At 36.3% G+C, this 18832-nt stretch overlaps 1 protein-coding gene across 1 annotated transcript; it reads right to left on the bottom strand.

Moving 5' to 3' along the window:
- Window positions 1-7207: 7207 nt before the first annotated feature.
- On the bottom strand, window positions 7208-18805 carry LOC132168218 (protein FAR1-RELATED SEQUENCE 7-like). Its single transcript, XM_059579340.1, has 3 exons — window positions 18695-18805; window positions 16983-17545; window positions 7208-7829 (listed from the first exon to the last, which is right to left on the bottom strand). Coding segments are annotated over exons 1-3 (759 nt in total). The 5' UTR covers window positions 18696-18805; the 3' UTR covers window positions 7208-7634.
- Between the last annotated feature and the right edge of the window lie 27 nt (window positions 18806-18832).

Raw genomic sequence — 18832 nt, 5'->3', positions numbered from 1 at the left:
ATCGATTCTCAAAGATGGCCCATTTTGTCCCTTGCAACAAAATTCTTGATGCATCTCATGCTGCTGATTTGTATTTCAAGGAAATAGTCAAGCTCCATGGCATTCCCAAAACAATCACTTTCGACCGTGATTCCAAGTTTATTGGTCATTTTTGGCATACACTTTGGCGAAAGCTTTGGATTATCCTCCAATTCAGCTCTGCATACCATCCCCAAACAGATGGTCAAACTGAAGTTGTTAATCGAAGTTTGGGAAACCTCTTGAGGAGTTTTGTGGGAAAGAACATTCGTCAATGGGATCTTCTCCTTGCCCAAGCTGAATTTGCCTATAATAGGTCTACTAGTCAAACCACTGGTTGTAGTCCATTTGAATCTGTCTATGGCCTAAACCCCATTAGCCCTCTTGATTTGGCTCCAATTCCTACAACCATTCAATTTAGTGGCAATGCTAATGAACGAGCCAAGGAAATCAAGAAGTTGCATGAGCAGATTCGAGGTCATATTGAGAAGCAAAATGAGAAGTATCGAACACAGGCCAATAAGCATAGAAAGCCAATGGTTTTCAAAGAAGGAGATTTGGTATGGATTCATCTTCGAAAAGAACGTTTTCCAACGAAACCGAGATCTAAGCTCCTACCACAAGCAGATGGTCCTTTCAAAGTGCTCCAACGCATTGGAGAAAATGCTTACAAGATTAAGCTCCCTGGAGAGTATGGTGTATCTGCCACTTTCAATGTATGTGACTTAGCACCATATGAAGAAATTGAAGAGACCACGGACTTGAGGGCAAGTCCTCATCAACCCGGGGAGTATGACACGGGTGTGTCCAGCAAGAGTCCATTAACAATCTCCCAAACTTCAGTCCAAATAAGTCCACAAGCCCAACAGAATGCCAAGGCCCAAATTGAAGAAATCCTTATGCAGTCTAGAGAGTTCTAGTGAGTTCAAAAACATCATAGCCGTCCATTACTTCATTATTTCGAACACATGCCTAGGTCTAACTTGAAGTTCAAAATCTTATCTTTCCAACTAAAAACGTTTCAGATCATTTGGAGTTGGGAGCCAAAAGTTATGACTGTTTCAAGTGGAGTGGTCAGCCTTCTCGAGAATGCGCATTAAGGTGGTTGTTTGTCCCCTTGTCTACTGCCCCACGAATTAATGATTGTTCTATGCCACTATTACTTGTTAATTTCATTAGATGCTTATCCTATACTTAGAGGGTTGTTCTAAGCTTATATAATACTTATGTGTGCAAGTGTAGGTCAGACTAGAGTATTGTGTTAAAAAAAAACCACCCTTTAGCTTTTAAGAGGAGAGTTCTCCTTGTATCTCTGTATCTCTGTATCTCTTTGGTGTGAGCCTTAGAATGGTGAGTATTCTAGTTCTGTATCCCTTGTTATAATCCTTTGGGTGGTGATATTCTATATCCCTTTGGTGTTATCTCTTGGGTGGTGAATTTCTATCTGTCATTTGAGTGTAAATTTCTGTACTTGTTTTCCATCTTCTTTTCTGTCCTATATCAGTAGTGTCCGAGACTCCATTTTATAGACTAGATCGCTTAGGACAAGCATAGACTGTGCAGCTTTTGTTTATGTATACTGTACAACTTTTGATCTTTTGTGTACCATATAGTCCTATGTATAAGAGGACACTGACACCTACGAAGAATATGACCTCCCTATATTAGTATACTTTTGTTTGTACCTCATTTTGGAAGAACATGTTTTGTATTATGGATTCCGAGTTTATATATATTATGGATGATGGTTTAATTATATCAAAATTTTATTTATACTAGTTGCCTCTCCTACTTTTCCTTGGGCTTCCTTGTGTTTGTTTAATAAATATTTTCTTAATAATTACTATTGTGCCAAATACCCACATAAATTAATAGGCGAATACTAGGTACATTTTAACTCGCAAGTGCACAAGATCAAACGATAGTATACTGCGGCAAATACAAGATCATTTCCACGAGGATTGTTGATTTTGTTTAGAATTGTTTTTCTAAATTAAAATACCAAAATTGTCACAAAATTGATATTATGAAAAGAAATAAAGATAAATGAAAGTGTTAGGGATTCAATATCCACCACTAATCATACTCATTAAGATAACAATATGCCAATGCGCCAATCATACCGGTATATTTAATGTTTGCCAACCTAAGGGCATGGGTGTATACTCCTTAAGCTATTGATCTTCCTAAGCAACGAATTAGGCATGGGTGTATACTAAGTTGTTCCTTAAGAAAGCATAAATCTATGGAAATCGACAAACATATGAGGCCTAGGGCATGGGTGTATACTCCTGGTTCCTCATGTTGATTACGCCAAGAGCCCGCAAAGGTATCTTTTGTCACTTTATTAAGCCCAGGACTCAATCATCCAAATTGACTTAAATAACTAATCCATACCACATGCATATGTTGATCAAACACATTCATATAAGGAATTCAATTAAGCAGGAAATAATCAAGTTAAATACACCAAAATATGATTGTAGCAAAGGAGCCAATACTGAAATCCTAAAAAGACATGATTACAGCTTCAATCTAGCCCCTAACTAAAGAGTTAGTTACACATAATTAAAATAAAGACTAAAAATAAAAGGGAAAGAAGAAACCGAAAAGCTTTTGTAAGTAGCCTCCAAATTCTCCTCTCTAAAGTTGTGTCTGGAATTATGAGGCTTCGAGGTCTATTTATAGGCTTAGGAAAACCCTATAAGCCCTAAGAATCCTAGAAAAATCGTAGGTCTAAGTCCTAGTTCAACTAGGATTTGGGAAACCTAGTTTGGGAAGGACAAGGAGTCTTGCCTCATGTCTGAATTTTCTCCAGCGCCCGAGTGCGCTCGATCGCACTCCTGCGATCGATTTCTGGTGTTGGGCGCTCGAGTGCATATGCGCTCGGGCCTAGGCAATGTGCGCTCGAGCGCACCAGCTGCATGGCTTGAGTCTGGACTTCCTTGCTTCCAGAATTTCCCAAAATTTCCCTTTAAGCTTGAATTTTCCAAAATGCTTCCTTTTCCTCAAAAACTTATAAAAAGACATAAAACACAAAAATGAAGTAAAATTGCACAAACTAACAAAACTAAGGGATTAACAAATATAAATTAAGGGGCTAAAATATAAAATTACATATTCATTTCGTTCATGTTTCCCCTGTTAACCATAAACAGGAGTGTAACATTATATGACCTGGGTGAGTACAAACTCACATGATACTAGCCGTTACTTTTTCGCATTGCACATCTATTTTTGTGTACCAAAACATGCATCTATACAACTTTCATGAAATACATTTGTGAAAATGTGCTACTTAACAAGATAATAGACATGTTAGGGTTGTAAGAGTATGCATATAAAATACGGACAAGACTAATTGCATTGTATAACATGATACACCGGTATGTGAGGGATAACAGTCATGGGCTTATTATACATGTTAACTCTATAGTCAAATGTGTGTATGGATGTGTTATATGGGCCTTGGATTCAATGGTTATTTCGTGACCGGCGTAGCCTTAATTGGTGGGTCACTACAGGACGTACATCATTACTAGCGTGGGCCACCCGATGTTGGACTTGGTCGAGCTACTAGTGTTATGGGCAATAGCGTACAATGGTCGGGGCACTGACACTGTATTACAGGTCCATCGGGACAACTCCAACTCTGCTAAGAAAGTTTAATATCTCAGATAGACTATACAATTGAACTATCATTAATTCACATGGTTATAGCATGTACTATATCTATATTGCATTCATAAATAGCTAGCTATCATACCAAAATGCTGCATACTTTATCAAACGGAGTTTATCATTAACTGACATAAGTATTATGTGCATTTTCACTCACTAAGTCTTTAGACTTACCCCTTGTATCTTTCCCCCTCTATTATGTATAAACTGCGCGGTTTTTAGTTGAAGATGAATTCGAAGAACCAACTTGTAGTGGCGAGGGACTTGATTCAGGTCATCTTTGAGGATCTGGACCATATGTGGTTCAAATCCATGTGGGACAATGGAGGATCTACCAGGTTGGAGATGATCGAGATCGTAATTATGTTAGCTCTACTTAGGCCTAGGTGTTGATGTTATCTTCAAACAATTACTTATGATTTGTAATATTTGATGATTGGTCTTTGACTAGCACATTTGAGGATCTATGTATGCTATGATGCTTTCTTGTTACTCTACTTATTATGTTTATGGCTTTTAGTTATTGCTATCTTTATCTTATGGTTGAAAGTCTTCCACTATAGTCTCTCTTAGAAGAGATTATGATCCCTAAGTCTTGTTCTGTAAGGGACAAGGCTAGAAGGTGAACCATAAAGTCAATTACCAGTTAATTGATTTTCACAGGGTGTTACATATATGTTGTAAATGTAATAGGCCTTTGGATTACATTGAATATGGACTATGGGTTTAAGTAACGGGGTTATCATACATGGTCTTATTCCATAATCCTTGTAGTTTTAAACTTTGAGATAAATTCGCAGTCGGTACCAAAACTGGGCATTCTATTTGCGAACCTAAATGATCTATCTGATTCAAGTGAAGCTGGGGGCTTCAAGTTGATGTGCAGGTGTTATTCACCGAACAAATCAAAAATTTAAATTTCATGGTGGAATCAAAATTCAGGATTAAGTAATTCAAATGGATTAATTGTTTATCCTACTCATAGGTAGACTATTCCTACAGTTGATACTAGAAGATTCCAATTATTTGTTGCTCTTACTTTAGATTTTATTTGGTTGTGTAGGAACTAGTTGATCAATGATGCCATTCAACCTGATCCAGGTAAGGCAATTTTGCAGCTAAAGGTCTCACCTCTCAGCTTGGCACGATGCAAACCCTTCTTTCTCTTTGGTTTCCCCCTCGGTTAGGCAACATCAAAGGGAATTTTGACATTGCAATTTTACGTTGGCAGCTGCAGCGATCAATGATTCTTTAGGGAATATTATTCTTGTAGTTACGTTAAAACTCCACTCTTCTAATGTTCTTTTAGGTGAAGCCTTTGCTGCTCTCCTTGCCACTCGGCTTTGGGTCTTTTGCTTTTGAAAGAGATGCGCTACTAGTGATCCTTGCCATGAATGAGCCTCATCTTTTTCCTCTTGATAGTTTGCTTCTATTGTTTCTGACACTTGTCTTGGTCTCTCTTTCTTTCAAAGCTAGAGTGCTTTGAGAGTGTCTAGATATGCCAATTTTCATTCACACACACACTTTAGTTAAATGGGCTGCTACTAACCTAGTATTTGTTAGCATTCCCATAGGATCTCCATTCTCTTTTCTATCCAGATCAATAATGAAAAAGATCATTCCCTGTATTCTTTTTTCCCTTTCAATTAAAAAAAGAAAAAGAAAAAAAGTATGATCAAAACTCTTTATAAAAATACGCTAGAGCTAAGGGCCAACAAGTTCTAAGAGATTACAACCCATTTGATACCCTCTTCCTAACAATACAGGCTTCTATACTATACACACAAGCCCAATCCTTCTACCAAATCTGACAGCTCAGCTCACGTGTAAGCCCAAGCCCATTACTCACGCAAACTGCCTTCAGCCCACTTGCATTATAACAGCCCACGTGCCTCTTGTTCAACAAGGCTTTGCCATGTAATCCATCCGACACACAGACATATTACAGAAGCTCAAACCTTTTTTTCCAGCCAAAAACTATTACCAACTATATTAGACGATAGCGAGGAGACATGAATATAGAAAGATTTGTTATTTATTTATATTTTTGAACTTGTTTTAAGAAGTAGATATTAATTTTAAAGGTAAACTATTTTTTTTAGGTCAAGTTTCAAACGTTCATTAAAATCTTAATAACCCATCACTTTCTGCTATTACAATATTATGACTAAAAAGCAGGATAATCTTTCATCCATATTTACTCCAATAATTGCTAGGTTACCACATTCGCTAGATAATGAGCTGACATATTTGCTTCCCTTTTAATTTGCCACACATATCACGATTAGATACTTTAAGCATTGTCTTCGCATAATCAATCAATTGTCCATATTGATTCAAGATTGTCATTCCCTTCACAGCGCATGTAATATCTCCAAAACATCGCCCTCTAATATAATATTAGGGGTAACTTCACTTTAGATCGCTAAATTATTACGCGATTTAACAAGTCTCTCCAAACTTCAAAACCTCTCAATTTGAACCCCTCAACTTTTAATTGCAGTCAATTTGAACCTCTCTGTTAGTTCTAGTCGTTAACTTCTAATGACAGTAACTAAAAAGACCAAAATACCCCAAATTTTGGTTTTTTTTTTTTTAAAAAAAAAAATTATAATTTGGAATTGAGATTAAATTTGAAATTTTATAAAAAAGTCAGGGATATAAACATCATCTCACTTTTAACGTTTAAAATCTGACGAAAGGTTCAAATTAACTGCAATTGAAAGTTGAAGCGTTCAAATTAAGAGGTTTTAAAGTTTGAAGAAGCTTGTCAAATCACATAGTAATTAAAGGGTCTAAAGTGAAGCTTACCCCCAAATATTATCAATATCCAAACCTCTCTTAAATTCTGCATCCTTCCATGTGCATAGGCCTTTGCTTCAGTTAGGTCAATTATATAAAGTTTGGAGGAGCACATGATTGCCAAGAAATTCACTAAAAAAAAAAATTATAATTTGGAATTGAGATTAAATTTGAAATTTTATAAAAAAGTCAGGGATATAAACATCATCTCACTTTTAACGTTTAAAATCTGACGAAAGGTTCAAATTAACTGCAATTGAAAGTTGAAGCGTTCAAATTAAGAGGTTTTAAAGTTTGAAGAAGCTTGTCAAATCACATAGTAATTAAAGGGTCTAAAGTGAAGCTTACCCCCAAATATTATCAATATCCAAACCTCTCTTAAATTCTGCATCTTTCCATGTGCATAGGCCTTTGCTTCAGTTAGGTCAATTATATAAAGTTTGGAGGAGCACATGATTGCCAAGAAATTCACTAATTTTGTTGTGTTTCACACGTTAAAAAATGAAATCCCCCCTCCCTCTCTTATGTGGACATGTTAAAAAAAAACAAAAAGGGAATGGACAATGCTAGCATTAAAAAAGCAAACAAACAAAACCGCCGCTGCAATCATTGACGCTTTATTCAAATTTTCATTCTATAAATAAATATACAAAAATAAATAAATAAATAAAAAGAAAAACTCTCCTCCCCAAAAGACCCAAAGAAGGAAAACCAATGGAAATACAAACTAAGATATTACAATCATTTGAATTCTATACACAACATATCAAATTCTAGATGAAACACAATGGAACAAGTCAACTTGGTAAGGACACCCTGATGCCCCCAATGAGTCAATTGTATTGTTAGCTACACCTTCACAACGCCCTGTACACAGACTCCCCTAAATTCTCCTTCCAATTATTTGTTCCGAGCAAAGATCATATTTATACAATTTATCCAATGAATGCCTTTGAGCCAAACATTCCAAGCTACAAGCTAATTAGATACCTAAAAACTGGAAGGAAGCACATAATTCTTGAAGCAAACATTAAAATCAAGACGACACGTGCTTCATCCAGCAGCAACCTCCACAACTATTACTCCATGTTTGTTTCCTTCAAAACGAAAAGAAATTCTTAATTTTGCTTCAACTATCTTTGGGGTTTCTGCTCTTTCATCTCTATCTCCTTTACACTGTCTACTATGTATTGGATCTTCTTTGATAGGCTCTCATTGTGCTCCTCAATGTGGTCGAATATCATTTCCAGATGCCTTTTATAGGTTGCAGCTCGCTTTTTCTCTATGGCCAGTTGCTGGGATAGTTCCCGAATCTTATCATGTTCATTCTGTCAAAGCAAAATACAACAAAGGTTAGTTATGATAAACTAAAATCTGGCGACTTCAAGGAGAAAGACGATGAAGACGTGCTTGGACAGGACAAGGAAAAATAGCATCCATACAATCCATAGTGTTCATTTCATTCAAAACGAGTATTATGTATTAATGATTCAGCAAGTGTTTTTTTTTTTGGTATGTGACTTTTAACTTTTTAATGCATGATCTCCAATTGGGGCAACAACTCCATCTGAGGCATGGATTTGTGTCTTCAAAAGTTGAAATACCAACAAATATCACAAATTGCTGTAAGATAACTAATCAGTAATGCATGTTATCATCAACATGAAAAATGTCCATAATAACGCATTGATTTAACATGTTTATATAAGAAAACTGTAATAAAGAAGAACATTTGATTTTATTCTTGTCCCCTTATAAGTCTTCTCAGTAACTGCAATAACTACCTTAAGATGCCACACAACCTTTTATTCAATCTCCATTAAACATGTTATCCTGGAAAATTCTGATTTATAAAACCTTAAAGCCTATAAGCACAAACAGGATACTAACATAAGTGCCACAGATGACAATTCAGAAATTCAAAGAAAAATTTATTGAATATAATTGGACTTTGAAATGAATCCCCAAGGCTTGTACTGCCCTATGCATTAATACTAAGGTTTCCAATGCAAATCCCACTCTGCTGTACTTGTAAGTTCAACCAATAACCATATAAAGATCCTTTAAAGCAAATAACAAAAAATCCGACCTCCCTATGATACACCTTTTTTTTTTGATAATTAATGTGAATATTATTGAAAAAATGCAGAGGGGCGCAACCCTAGTGCAAATATATAGAAAACCCTTACAGAATATACAAAGAGCACATATTCAAGAACTCTTCTCTAGTCGGGATATCAATACGGTGGTGAGCCAACGCCCACAAGTATAGCATAGAGATCATATTCTTCCTCACCCCATCCACCGAACACTCCTTATCCTCAAAAGTTCGTGCATTCCTTCTCCGAGGTATGATATTAAGAAAACTCTGGGTGTGATGCTGAGGAAAGTTCAGTGTAATGTCTAGATTTTCTTTTTTCTTTTTTATTTATAGGAATTTTGTTTGCTTTCAAGCCTTAAAATCATTAAAACACAACCCTAAATCACTCATCCTAAAAAGGCTCACAAACGATCACAAAATCCAGAAAAGTAATCACATTGACACAGTAATAATGGTATTATTGACAGGGTCTTATCATACTGATATGGTATCAGGGTGCCATACGCAATATTATAAAAACGTTCTTGCTGCTTTCTATAAACATAAGAAAGCAGCAGAAACATTTTTATAGCACAATGAACAGTACCCTGATATTGTACTATCATTACTAGTACCCTGAACAGTTCTGTGATTACTATAACAGAGTGAACATTTCCTAAGAATTACAACTAGGGTGGAGTTTTGCATTACACAAACTTTAAGAGTATAATTATTGCAAAATTCTCATAAAACTTATCATATCTTTAATTGAAAAAATCGCATCAATATTTACAGAAAACTAAATTTGATTCTAATAAGTTTTAGAAACTAAACCTAATAAAACTTGGACTCCTGAAAAGACACGGGCTCTGTCTATTAAAATTCTTGTATTCTCTCTTTTGTTTTTTCTTCTCAAAACAAGAACATTAACAGCTCAAACACAAAACTCTCTTAAAAGAGAAATAATAGATACTATAATTCTATCCAACTAGGCTGACATGACACTCCCAACTAACCTTTGGATTAATCTTTGTTAAATTAAAAAAGGATTAAATGATTGATTTAGAGTGCCACATTAACATTGTTGGACAATTGTAGGATAAAAATATAATATCTAGCATTACTCATAAAAACACAAAAAACAGTTTTCACTTTAATGTCACATCAGAACATCTTTCCAAACAAAAAACAAAAAAAATCTCCCAAAACACATTAACAAACAAAACCTTGAACTCTATAGACTATAGGCTTTGACTACTAAGCCTAAACTAAATAACTAAGAAAACCCATAAATAAAATCCCAAAAACATAACAAAACTTAAAATAAGACCAAATGGATCAAAAGTACAACGCACATAAAAAAAAAAAAAAACCAAAGCAGCATATCTTTTCACTAATTGGTCATTAACAGAATTCTATACCACATGCACCTTAAAAGTGGAACCCAAAGGCATTCCCAAGTAAGACAAAGCAGGGAACCCACTTTCAGCCATATAATACAGCCCCCCCCCCCCACAAAAAAAAAACTATAGCCAAATCCTCAACCCTGACAACCTCAACAACCTCGAACTGAAACAAACTCACTCTTCCTCATATTAACTTTCTAACCAGACACAATCTCAAAGCACAAGAGAATACATCTAATATACTTAAGCTGCTCAATATCAGCAGCACAAAATAGGATAGTGTCATTAGCAAACGATAAGCGGGAGATCTTGAACTCCTCCTAGGCACTCTCCCCCGACTTTAAAGCCTGAAATAAATCCACCCTCCACTGCTTTAACTAACATTCAACAAAGAATTTCCATCACCAGAATGAGCAAAAAGCAGCAAAGGATCTCCTAGTCTCGGGCCTCTTATACTATCAAAAGGTTTCTAATTGTGCTATTAACTTGAAAGCAATATCAACCAAAACCTTAAAAAATGTAAAGTATAAGAATAAAAGAATAATAAAAAAATAAATTAAACACATCATACATTGTAGGAATTCAAGACATGAATGAATGAAGGCCTACTCCCATCTTCTAAAATTGTCTTACTGATGCTATACAAAATCAAAAGGATAATTTTCATCAATCCAAATGCAATTCAATGGTAATTAACATGTTTCACTGTCAGGAAGTTCTTATCATCATAAGGAATGCCTCCACCAAGATGAAATTGACTTAACCCAATCATTCTTCAAGTCTGAACACAGTCATTCCAATCTTGTAGAAAAAATGTCCTGTTAATGAGAGATTATTTTATTCTTCTCCAATAAATTTCCAGACTCTATCAGTGCAGTGATCATTATTTGTCTTCCAACAAGAGCAAATTAGAAAAATAAGGCGAGCATAACATGTGAGTGCCTCAATCATCTATCTTTGGAAAACCTAATTATCGATTTTCGTTTCTCCTGATCATTTAATGAACCAATTTCCACATCCTCTCACTTGAACCACCACAACTGGAAAAGTAATTCCCATAGAAATTGCCAACATGGACCATAGGCTGTCTTATTGCAACGCTAGCACGGAATCGCTACCTTTCCTGCATCTCTCATCTAGTGAATCTTACAAAATCTTCACACTAAGTTTCATCCAATTATTCCCCCAACATTAAGTAACACACCAACTATCGATCAGCACCTATGATCTTGGTGAATATCACATCCCATAATCTTTTCAAAAACAATCCAACTACCAACTCAACACATGCTAATAGCAAAAACAACTCAAATCATCTCAACTCAACTTAGCTAAGCGCCATCTGTACCAATTGAAGTTAGGCCATCCATTTTCAACTAGTGGGGCAGAAACAACAAAACACAATGGCGACAAGGGGTATTTCCCTTCTAATAGAAAAGAATGCAGTTCTCAAACTCCTAGTAGACAATGTAATAAATTTTCAGGTTTCTATTTAGGTTAGTTATCAGGAAATTTCTTTGTTGATAAATAATTTAATATCATTAAACAAGTGCAAAGGGGCCCAACCTTAGTACATAGAAAGTCTACAAGAGATATCTCCCTAATCAGGAGAAAAAGAAGAACAGTTCAAAAAATCAGAAAAAATGGAGAAAAGCAAACTATCACGTGCGGCTATCCAAGTGAAAAGGGAGTTGAATATTATTTTTCAGCTCTACTTCCGAAGTCTCTCTTTCTTCAAAGGTCTCTCCACATGCATCACATTAAACATAAAGGAGCCAATCTATATCCACCTCTCCGCCTTACTTTGAGAGAATACAATACCTCAAAGATAGAGGAGACTAAATCCACCGCCCAATCCGATACGTGTTTGGTAAAAATTATATTCCATTGAATGCTTTCTGAAACTGCATATGATCCACCATTCACGAGTCCTTACAATGTGCAATACTAAATTTGGATAAGTTATCTTCAATGGTTGTTTTCTACACCACACACCACGCTAAAAACTGACCTTTGACCCACCACTCACCACATATCTAACAAACTTTGGAAAGTTTCTCACTCCCTTCTTATATATTTCCACTCTCACCCCAAATGACCATGTTACCTCCGTAGAACACCATCCTCTCCTTAGACTATCATAATTTTCTATCACCAATCTCCACGAAGCCTTCCTTTTCGTAATATAATGCCATACCCAATTACTCAGTAGGGCTCGATTAAACTAAATCAGGTTTCTAACCTTAAACCACCTAATTCGAACGGAGTACAAATTCTTGACCAGTTTACTAAATGGACCTTAAACTCATTACGAAAAAAGTCTGTCCAAAGCCTTTCAAGCCTATTAATTACTCCCACTGGAATAGGGAAAAGAGACAAATAGTAAGTAGGCAAATTGGAAAGTGTGCTTTTTATCAAAGTCAATCTACCTCCCTTAGATAAATAAAGCCTTTTTCAACCAACCGATGGTCCATTTTTTAAATTATGCTGTTCCCAATAGATGTAGCCTTGTAATAAGCACCCAATGGCAAACCCAAGTACTTCATCAAGAAGAAACTCTACAGCCAAGAAGACAGGCCAAACAAAAGTTGGAGTTGTTCAAAGTTTGCCTCACAAAATATCAAAGTCTCATCTACAAACAATAAATGGGACATTAACAACTCTTCATTATTCCTCGACTCCACCGAAAACCCAAACAAAAGTCCCTTATGCATTGTAGCAGTCATCATCCTACTTTGCGCCTCCTTAACAACCACAAACAATAATGGCGATAATAGATCCCCCTGTCATCCATGAGAACTACTAAAGAACCCAAACGGAGAACCATTAACAAGAATGGAAAACCGGACCGTAGAAATATAATGCTCCCCTTTGTTCCAAAAGTTGCCCAGTAAAGAGACCAAATGGAGAACCATTTATAAGAATGGAAAACCGCATCGTAGAAATATAATGCGCTATCCAATCCCTCAATTTCTCCCCAAATCCACATTTCTTCAATAAATATATCAAGAACTCCCAATGAACATGATAAGAGGACTTCTTCAAGTCCAATTTACACAACACTCCAGGACTCCCACATCTAATCCGATTATCCAAATATTCATTAGCCACCAGAACTGAATCCAGAATTTGTCTACCTTTGATGAAAGCATTCTGAGAATTGTAAATAACCTTTCCCAGAACCAATTTTAGCATGTTTGCCAAAACCTTGGAGATAATTTTACATACTCCACCCACTAACCTAATGTCTACAACACCGACCTTTTTTTGGGATAAGGGATACAAAAGTTGCATTAAAACTCTTCTCAAACTTTTGTTGACTATGAAACTCCTCAAAAACTGCAAAAATGTCCTCTTTTAAAACCTTCCAGCACTTTTGGAAAAGCACCATAGAGAAACCATCAGAACGCAAAGCCTTTTCACCATTCAAATCCCTTACCACCTCCCACGCCTCATTCTCCTCAAACCCTTCCAACCAATCTCTCATCTATATCCATCCACCGAGTTATTTCTTCTATGGGAATTAGCCACCCAATGGAAAAATTTAGTGTTTTTATTCCCTCTCTCAACCACAAGGCCCTTGACTTCTACCTCTAACTCACTTCCTCAAGAAGGATGAATCTCTTCAATTTCATTGAATTCCTTAACCTATCAACCTTAGTTAAAGTGCCATAGAATCCAACTCCCGGATACCATCATAAGATCTTTCTTTTTCCTCCCTACATTACCAAACACCTCATTCCCTTTCTTTAAAATCCAACTTCAAAGCTTTCAACTTACACACCAATAGATAACTAGGAGATCCTTGAAAACCATAAGACAACCACCATGTTGTCACGACATTTGAAATTAGGAACTGATTGATTGCAAAAGAAATAATAGTGGTATGTGCTCTCCAATATTAGCCGGTGCAAGAGAGTCCTACTTGCACCTAGTGGAAACATGCGTAGTTCAAGCCCTAGCACTAGACTCAAGTAATAGGTCCAGTGCATGAGTTCTTGAAGCCATAATCTATCATGTTAAAATTGCTAATCTTCCTTCTGGAATGGTTGCTTCTATCTACTGTTTCTACAAGGGAAGGCAAAGATGGAGTTCTTAACCAAGAGAGGCAATGATAATTGAGAGGATCAATTTTTTTTTTTTTTGGATAATAAATGATAACTGAGAGGATCACAATTGGAATTCCCCTGCCTTTCATCAATGGTTCTTTTGAATATTTATATACTTCAAATTTGTTAAAATTCCAGTTTCTTCCTCTGAAAAGATTTCCTAGTTCAGATGTATTTCTTCCTTTGTCTTTGCTCAATTAGATGTATTTCTTCATGTCATGCTAAACAAATTCCTTCCTAGAATAGCCATAACAACGACAATCAAAGCAGTGCATGGAGTAAGAACAATCATATTTTAGAATCATAAGGAAATATGGGCTGAAATAATAGCCTTTTTTTTTTTCTTTTTTTTTTTTTTGATAATTAATGTGAATGGATGTTTCGAGAACTCATCTAGGAACATAGAGAACCTTGTCCACTTTTTCTTGTACACTCTTTTCACTTGGACTGCTGGTTGGCTAGCGCCCCTAGTGATTAGCTTCCATGACTTTCTTTTTATGTTCTCTTCTTCTTTTTCTTCCTCTTAGTCGCTCTCTTGTATGCTCCCTGTGTCCTAGGGTTGCATCCCTCTGCGCTATTTAATACATCTTTTTACTTACAAAAAAATTAATGTGAATATTATTGAAAAAGCGCAGAGAGGCGCAACCCTAATGTGAAAATATATACAAATAGAAACCCCTACGGAATATACAGAGAGCACATATTCAAGAACTCATCTATAGTCGGGACAACACTACAATGATGAGCCAACGCCCACAAGAGTAGCATAAAGATCATATTCTTCCTCATCCCATCCACCAAACACTCCTTATCCTCAAATGTTCGGGCATTCCTTTCCCGCCAAATACACCATGTGATGCACAAAGGAACCATCCTCCAAATGACTTTAGAGATATCCCTACCCCCCACTTGATTCCAGCAAGAAAGCAAGTCAAAAAAACTTTGCGGCATGACCCACTCAATACCGAACAAAGAAAAAACATAGTTCCATAACCGAGTAGCCACTTCACAATGAATCAACAAATGATCTACGGACTCCCTATTCTTCTTAAACATACAACACCATTCCACTACCACAATACTCTTCTTTCGCAAATTGTCATGTGTCAGAATTTTGCCGAGAGCCGCAGTCCACCCAAAAAATGTCACTCGCGAAGGCACTTTAGAGCGCCAAATACTCTTCCATGGAAACACCTCACAATCTAGAATGGACAAGGCCTTATAGAACGACTTCACCTCAAACGTACCCTTTTTAGACGAGGACCATCGAATACGCTCCACATTACCATAAGAAACCTTACAAGAGTATAGCAATTCAAAGAAAGATGAGACCATATCCAATTCCCAATCCTGGGCGGAACGCACAAAAATGATATTCCACTCAACCATCCTATTCCTCCAACTAAAATTATCCTTCACCCACGCTTCTTTGTACCTCGCAATACTAAACAAGGAAGGGAAAGCAAGCTTCAACGGTTGATCGTCACACCAAATATCATGCCAGAAGCGAACTTTCGATCCCATCCCCACCTCAAACCTCACGCCTTTTGCAAAAGTATCCCAACCTCTTCTAATAGGCTTCCACAAACCCACACCATAAGAACCCGACACCGCCTTCGAACACCACCCACCATCCTGGTCTTCATACTTGGCTTTAATTATCTTGTACCGAAGAGCCTCACTCTCTGTCGCATATCTCCATAACCATTTCCCCAAGAGAGCTTGATTAAACTTATGTACATTCCGAATGCCAAGACCGCCGGCCCGTAGGGGACGGCATATATGGTTCCAATTAATAAGATGCAATTTTTGTTCATCTCCCATTCCTCCCCACAGGAAATCTCTTTGTATTAAGATTCTAGGCAGCATACCGATAATGTAAGATATCTTTCTAATCCACCCTACCCAGACTTTGTTAAATCTTCTGTGAGAGAGAAAACACTTTGGAATAGATAATGCACCCAAGTCTTGATCTAAACCACTTTTTTAAAAAAATAAAAAAAAACAAAAAAAAAAAACATTTATACACTGATATAAGATGAGTCCTCCAGTAAACCAACCAGATACTCACAGAAAACATAAATAACAGAGATCAAAACTAAATGGATGCAATTTGAAGCATGTTATTCAAGAAACAGAGTTAAACATGGTTTCAGGTAGGAACAACCTAGGGCCCTACCCCTCCCTCCCCCCCACAACAAAGGTCTGTCCCTGGCAGCGAAGGTGATTGGATTCTCTGGTACAGACCTTCAGGGGGGCCAAGGGGATTTTATTTTAGAATTATATTAGGTCCCCCTAGATAAACATCCCGATTCCATCCCTTGTTTCAGGGCATTGTAGCTTGGTGTAAATTCCTAAACTAAATTATTTTAAAGGCCTTTGATACTATAATGCCTAACATCTTTAAAAAGTAATGTTCAAAAAAAAAAAAAAAAACTTATAACTTAAAGTATAAGTTTAAGTTATAAGTTTGAATTTTTATGTTTGAATTTTTAAGTTTAAGTTATAACGTAAACTTCTTGGGCTAAGTTTGAATTTTTACGTTTTAAATTTTGCCATCATTCGTTTGAAGGAAAAAGGCAGAAGAGTTTATAACTTAAAGTACGCCACCCTTTTTTTTTTTTTTCATAAGTACAAAATTATTCATTCCACTAACCAAACTTGGCTCAACATATAAGACCAAGACATCTCAAGAAAATCCAGTCACATGACTTGGGATTCCCCAAATTTTCCATCTATGTTATCAAAATCATTATATTTATCTTGAAATAACTGATGACACTTATGACAAAAGTTGGTCTCTTTACATATCAAACGTATGACTAAATAATAGAAATCAGAACATAACGAATACCAATTCTAAATTAAGATAGAACGAGGACTGACCGGATATTGATCATAAATGCAATCCCTTCGACCTTTTCCAGGTGTCAATGGATGGGAATGCTCCTTTACAATTTTTGTAACAACCCATTTACCAGAACTTACTTTCCTCACCAAAATCATTGCCCTGCAACCGACCCTTGTCTCTGCCCTTTGCCTCACAATTTTTTCACGCTTGTCAGGCATTCTATACCCCTCCTTATTACAAACAAGTGCCCGACCAATAGCAGATCCGTCACGCCTCGATCGAGAAAGTTTGCTTACACGGATGACAAATCCTACACGTGTGGCATATGCATTATAAAATGCATGTGCAGCTGCTTCAGATTCGAACTCCTGACCCAGATAGGGCTCATCTGATGCAACCATTGATACTGAAGGAATTGCAGTAGGAACTAAATCCGATCCAGAAGAATCTTGATTCATTTTCTCATCCCGATCCTGTGGGAATGCCCCTTCAACAGAACTTCCACCAGTTCCATTTTCATCACCAACCCTACGATCCTCCACCACAGCAGAATTTCCAACCATCTCACCATTAATATCGTCATCAACACCAAACTCCACTGCAGTAAGAAATTTTTTTTATGATTTTTCTGCATCCATGTGATATTTCACAAACCAAGACAGAATCTGGCTCCCTCTCAGGTAGCCAGGAAGAATGAGGAAATAACCTGTAAACAAGTATGGCTTCATGCATGCATTTTCACCCATTCATGCTTTCAAGAAAAAAGAAAAAGAAAAAAAAGGAAAAGAAAAAGAAACATTGCCCTACTCATCTGAACAGGGCCCAGTAAATGTACAGAACCAACCAGGTTTCTCTTTCAGATTTATATCTTGTGAAACAAAACCTTGCATAACAAGGGTTAGAAATTCCTTCGCATTTTCTTTTCCTGTGGTGTCTAAGAAACCAAAAGATCATAATTAAGAATTTCTTTTTGTCCTTTCCTTTTTTAGTTTGCTACATGATATGCCTTATAGCACAGAGGGTTTATAAACTAAAATGAAAGGCAGGCTTCAGAACTTATTTAACATAAACGAAGACAGTCAATTAATTGTCACAATTTATTTGAGTATAATTATCTTTCAGTTTTTTCCATTTCAGGTACAACATTCAAAAAATGAAAGATGCAAATTTGTGCTTCAAATTCCTACCACTGTCTGATAATTTTTACCAGATAAATTCCTTAAACTTAATTCTTTGTTTGATATGATTCTCGATTGACAAAAAAAAAAAAAAAAATCAAATTAATCACTAAATTACCAAATTCAAAATTTCTTTCAACTTTCCTTTTCCAACATATCCTGAACCACCAAACAGAGCCTAAATTCAATTTTTCTCGAGACCCAACTAAAGTCTACAATCCAAAATACCAAAAACCTGATCAAAACTTAATGCTATACCTATAGTTACCCAAAAAACAAGGTGGGGAAAAAATTTAAATATGAAATTTTCATCCCCAGAAATTCAGAAAGTTCAATTTTCAGCTTGCTTTCCGTTTCTTTATTTTTGTTGGCAACCAAACAGAGAATTCATTCACAATCTACGATTAAAAAATGATAACAAATTGGTCCAATTTGCTCTGAATAAAGCAACCATTTATTAACCGCCAAAAAAATAGAACAAAAAACCCTAAATCTCAACCAAAACATTGTCTAATTAAAAGAATAAAATATTAAATCACGAAAATAAATTATAAAAACATAAAACTTACTGAAAATTCTCAACGATCCTGGTTCGACGAGAAGACAGACACTCAAAGAGAGAGAGACAGAGAGAGTTACGCTTCGGCACCCAGAGAGTGAGAGAGAGAGAGGGAAAGAGAGAGGAGAGGTTCAGGTTGTAAATATGG

Source organism: Corylus avellana, chromosome ca1 (genome assembly GCF_901000735.1).
Source record: "Corylus avellana chromosome ca1, CavTom2PMs-1.0".
Taxonomy (NCBI): domain Eukaryota; kingdom Viridiplantae; phylum Streptophyta; class Magnoliopsida; order Fagales; family Betulaceae; genus Corylus; species Corylus avellana.
This window is presented reverse-complemented; position numbering and strand designations above follow the sequence as displayed.

Coding starts and splice junctions, on each gene's coding strand:
- LOC132168218 (XM_059579340.1), bottom strand. Junction 7,830..16,982: donor GCATTTATGATCAATATCCG/GTCAGTCCTCGT, acceptor TTGCTTTGACAG/AATGAACATGATAAGATTCG.